This window comes from Solanum lycopersicum, chromosome 1, assembly GCF_036512215.1.
Source record: "Solanum lycopersicum chromosome 1, SLM_r2.1".
In the NCBI taxonomy this organism is placed as follows: Eukaryota; Viridiplantae; Streptophyta; class Magnoliopsida; order Solanales; family Solanaceae; genus Solanum; species Solanum lycopersicum.
The window spans coordinates 19,936,856-19,941,800 of NC_090800.1; the positions used below are offsets into that span (position 1 = coordinate 19,936,856).

General features: G+C 38.2%; 1 protein-coding gene across 4 annotated transcripts; it reads left to right on the forward strand.

The window, feature by feature from the left end:
* LOC101260961 (uncharacterized) lies at positions 1 to 4,281 on the forward strand. Of its 4 annotated transcripts, none has more exons than XM_010319954.4 (4): positions 1 to 193; positions 379 to 521; positions 609 to 2,115; positions 2,720 to 4,281. In XM_010319954.4, the coding sequence occupies exons 2-3, from the start codon at positions 402 to 404 to the stop codon at positions 2,067 to 2,069; spliced, it is 1,581 nt and encodes a 526-aa protein (XP_010318256.1). In that variant the 5' UTR covers positions 1 to 193; positions 379 to 401; the 3' UTR covers positions 2,070 to 2,115; positions 2,720 to 4,281. The 4 variants fall into 4 exon arrangements, with proteins under 4 accessions (XP_010318256.1, XP_004228348.1, XP_069153261.1 ...); XM_069297160.1 differs by having other exon boundaries at positions 45 to 193; positions 612 to 2,115; XM_004228300.5 differs by lacking the exon at positions 2,720 to 4,281 and having other exon boundaries at positions 609 to 2,455.
* The last annotated feature ends 664 nt before the right edge of the window (positions 4,282 to 4,945 follow it).

A 4,945-nucleotide genomic window follows, 5' to 3' on the forward strand; every position in this document is an offset into this window, starting at 1 on the left:
ATCATTATAAATAAATCTCAGCCGTTAAATTTTTCCCATCCCCTATATAAACACCGACTCTCCTTCTCCCCCACCACTAGAATACATAAATTCAAAGATCACGAAAAAAATACCGATCGAAATTTAAAGAAGAAGAATCGAATAATCGAATAAAAGGAAGAAAAAATCATCAAAAGATTAAACTGAATTTAGGGTAAAAAACATCAGATTGTTGGAACTGTTTTTTTTCTTTGTTCGATTTCATCAAGTTCTAGAAAAATCTGTATATATCTTTGATTTTTGTGGAATCTTTTGTTTTTTTCTGTGTAATTTTTTGGCGATTAATCGTTGATTTGTAGGGTGACTGATTTGATTTGTGATTTTTGATTTTTTGGTTAGGGTTTTTGGTGGTTTTTGGAGAAATGAATGAGCAAGTAAAAATGATGAACCAACAACAGAGGATGAGTATGGGTCAAAACCAAATGATAAGTATGAGTCAACCTCAGATCTTGAATCCACAGCTTCAACAACAACCACAGCAGGTAGTAGAGAATGATAAATATAGCTTTAATTCGATGTATGATTTGAATATGAGTATGAGAATGAGTGTGCCTCCGTTGATGATGCAGCAGCAGCCTCAGATGATGAATCGGAGCTATAGGATGTGGCCGCAGCCGCCTATGCCACCGCCGTCTATGGTGGATCAACTCAAATTTCAAAACCCTAATAATCATAATTTGAAGCAATTTGTTCCTGGAAAGCATCCCAAACCCTTGGGTCCTAGAAACAATTGGAAGGGTAAAAAGGTAAATAAGAAGGATAAGAGAATGGATGGAGTTAGGAGGAACGAGATTGGAACTAGCGGTAGTGGTAGTAGTATTGCCGGAGGAATTGTTGGAAATCAAGGCGGGTATAAGCCACCTACGTTAAATGATTTACAACAACAAAATCGCTTAAAGGCCAGGAGGTTTTTCCCTAAGAAGAAATTTTATCATAATAATAATAACAACAACAACAATAACAGGACTGCACCGTATGCGCCTCGGAACACGTCTTCATATATTATTAGGGCTAAAAAGAGTGGTGGTATTGCTTCTTTGGTGTCTCCTTGTCCTGTGACTCCTGCTGTCTTGCCCACTCCGATGTTTTCTCCATCTAGGGAAGTGTTGATAGATATGGCGAAAGAGGAGTGGGGAGTGGATGGGTATGGATCGATGAATGGGTTGATTAGACTGAGGTCGCCAGGTCACGAGGCAGAAGGACCTGAGGATGAGGAAGAAGAGGAGGGAGGATCAAGTGAGAGTGATGTGGAAGAACATGTGGAGGTTGAAAGGCGGTTGGATCATGATTTGAGCAGGTTTGAGATGATTTACCCAAACTATAGCGGGACAGAGTATAACAATGTGTTGGGTAACCGTGTGGATGATCAGGATACCCATATTGCTCAATTGGAGGAAGAGAACTTGATTTTGAAGGATAGATTGTTCTTGATGGAGAGGGAGTTGGGTGATTTGAGGAGGAGGTTGCTGAGTCTTGAGAGGCAAGGCCGTGGCTATGATGAGATGAATGAGGAGGTTGTGGAGAATGAGACTGAGAGTGAGACTGAGAGTCATGGCGATGGCCATTCTTTGGAGGATAACAATGCTGAACTGATTGAAAGGCCCATGGAAGGAGTTGGGAATGTGAAGGGGAATGAAGAGAATAGGATTGAGGATGACACAGAGTTTGCAGAAAATGAAGAGAGAGTTGGAAAAGAAAGGGAACAGGTTGATGGAGATGATGTGACTGTTGAAAAGGAATCCAATGAAGTTGGAAAAGAAGATGAAGTTGATGGAGGAGATGGTATGTTCGGACTCCTTAAGAAGGAAATCATTGACAATCCTGAAAGCAAGAGTGAATTTAAAGATGATGGAGCCGTGAAAACTGGGGATGAGGTTGAGTTCAGTCAATTGAACAAGAACAATGAAAATGAGGTTGAGGCATCGGATAATGCAATTGATGAAGATGTTACCATGGAGGAGGCTTCTAGAGTGGATGTTGATGAAGATTCCCAAACAAAGAATGAGGATGAATTGACAGGAGATAAATGATGAAGAGCATTTTCGAAGGTGACTTGTCTAAGTTTCCCTCATCAATGTACGTCTCTTCTTTGAGAAGCTTCCATGTTGACTTGTGTGATTATTTGTCACCATTTTCGATATATCTGTACTGCAGTACATAATGTTTACCGTTCTTCTGACAGTGGCAAAGAGAATCAAATCTTCCTGTTGAGTTTCACCTAATAAAGTGCTAACATAGTTACTTCTTTAGGTGTTCTCAATCTTTTCCTTTTCCTTACTTTAATGTCTAGTTTTTTGGCAGCTGTTTGTAGAAGGGAAGTCTAGGTGTTATGAAAGGTTAGATACTGTGTTGCTTGATACAAAGATACAGCTATGTAATAATCTCTTTTTAATTGGATTTGGAAATTTTCATATTATTCATGTCATGTGCTTATTATCGGTTTAATGTTGTATTTAGCATGGTTGTCCCCCCGGTTTAATGTTGTATTTAGCATGGTTGTCCCCCCGGCATATGCATTGCATGTGTGGCAACCATGTAATTGGGTTGGTTTAGGTACATGCTTGCTTGTTTCCATGTAAGTTGTTGGCTATTGATAGCCTCTTATCTATAACACTGCCCTTTAAGTGGTTTATTTTTTTTTATAGCTTAGGGCAATTAACTTTACTTTGTTTCCATGAAGTTGTGATGCCTGACCACTTGGAGCATGCGTTCTGTTCAGCTTTGCAAGGGAGTAATCTGAGTTTTCTTGTGTTAGCAACCATATGGATGATTCACTCCAGGGCATAATTTCGTGTACAGCAGCTCGCTTAATTGTAAACTTACAACCACTAATATCATATAGTAGAGCATCGGAGCATACTTAAGTTGGAATAGTTGGTTATCAACTTTAGCCCGAGGTTGGCTGTGATATCTTTTTGGGATCCCAAAGCTATTATTTTCATTTGGTGGTATCACCCCTTTGAAGAATATATACATCTGCTTGCTAGCAATCAAGTTCTTTGCTGTTTATTTCATCTATATAATCGTAGTCAACTGACTTGTGCTTCTGAAAGAGGTGGCAGATTTGAGAACTTACTCTTTATGCATTCATCAAATTGCATGGTAATGGTTTATTCTTACTAGCCCACCAACAGTACCAACCATTCAGCGGATGTGGTACGTTTTGATATGTTCTGCTTTAATTAGTCCTCCTTGTCTCCTTGTGACTGTCATTAGTATTTGTTTGTGAATGTTATGACCTCTTTCCACTTCTTGGAATGATGTATCACCTTTCATATTTTGGGGGGCTTCCATAGGTATACCTGCTAGCTGCTGGATTATCGCGAGGGGATGTAGCTGAAAGGCTGGAATGTGGTGAGCAGGATGCCTGCTTATTGTTTTCCTCTTTGCTGGCCCGAATGCCTAGTCTTTTTATTGGGATCAACCTCTGGTTGAGATGCTTCTTGTTCTTTAGTTTCCACTTAAGCCCATTTTTTTGTTGATAGATAAAATCTCTGATCTATTATTTTTCATCTCATGGCATTAGAGGGGTATCTTATTGCTAGTGGCATTAAAAGAGATGTGATGGTGATATTACTTGTTCCTGTGCTGTATTTATTGAGTTAACTATAGCACATGCATGTTTCTTTAAGGGCTCATCTGGTTGAGGAACAAGTTACACTGGGATTAGTTATCCTGCGATTGTCTACCCACCCTTAGTGTGGGATAAAAATAACGTTACAATCCCAAGTTAAATTTATTTTCGGGATAAGTTATCTGGTGCGTTTATCCAACCAACCATGGGATAAATTCATTCGAAATTAATTCTGGAATTAGTCATGCCTTATCTGTCCCCCCTGAGTCATGTCTTAGGGTTTGCGTTTGCAACTGGACATATGTTGTTTGTTTCATGATTCATCTTCTCAGGTGCTTCACCTGCTTTAATCCATGTTATACTGAACTTTGACTACCTGCAGTTCTTTTGTTTTTGTGTCTGATTAAGAAGTACGGCATGCTGGCTGGTAAGTAGATACTATTCCAGACTATTTCAGTCTGCAGATAGTTATCAAGTCTGATGGCCTGCTAATTTTAGCTGTTATTATCCTGTATTTTGCAGTTCTTCACGGAGAGATATTTTATGCTTTGACCGGGATTGCTTCTTTGCTATTTGTATTTTGTCTCAGTTGTGCTTCTCTTGCATGTATGACAGTTTCAACTCCTGTCCTCTTGTTGACTTCTTATATTGCATGTTTGAGCTACCAACATTTTGCTGCCCAGGGTGATCAATCTTTTTTTTTCCGTATTGTAGAGAGTTTTAGATGAGTTTAGAATACGAACTTCTATCGGTTCGTGTGTCGAGTTCTGCTACATGCCATCTAATTACCGGGTTCAATATTATATTAATTGCCTGTATTTTGAGTTTTTTTTTTAAAAAAATATTCATGCATGACCCAAGTTTAGAGCTGTTGGATACAGATGAACGATGAACTCATTTATGGCTTACTCACCAAGTCTGCCTGTTTTTTTGGCAACTGAAATCATGCATCTGGAGTTGTAAATGAAATTATGTGGTGGGTGTAGAACTTGTTTGCTAGTCTATTTGTGTGATATAGATTTGTGACCGAAAATTTTTATTATGTATGATGCACGCTATGTCATACCTGTATTTGATATTGTTTGATTGGCAAACGGACATAAATGGAATCTATTTGTCAAGCTAGTAAAGGAACATTTTAAGTGTTTGTTTTCCTTTTGTTTTGTGTTCCTTTGCTCAGTAAATTGTTTTCTAATGTTTTTTAAATATGTTTTTCTTTTTTGAGATACTTCAATCATATTGTAAGAATTTATTTGTTGAATTTAATTGCTGATCTGATAAGTTTAACCTTTCCTTTTTTGATGTATCTTATTTAAATTTTACAATCATTAT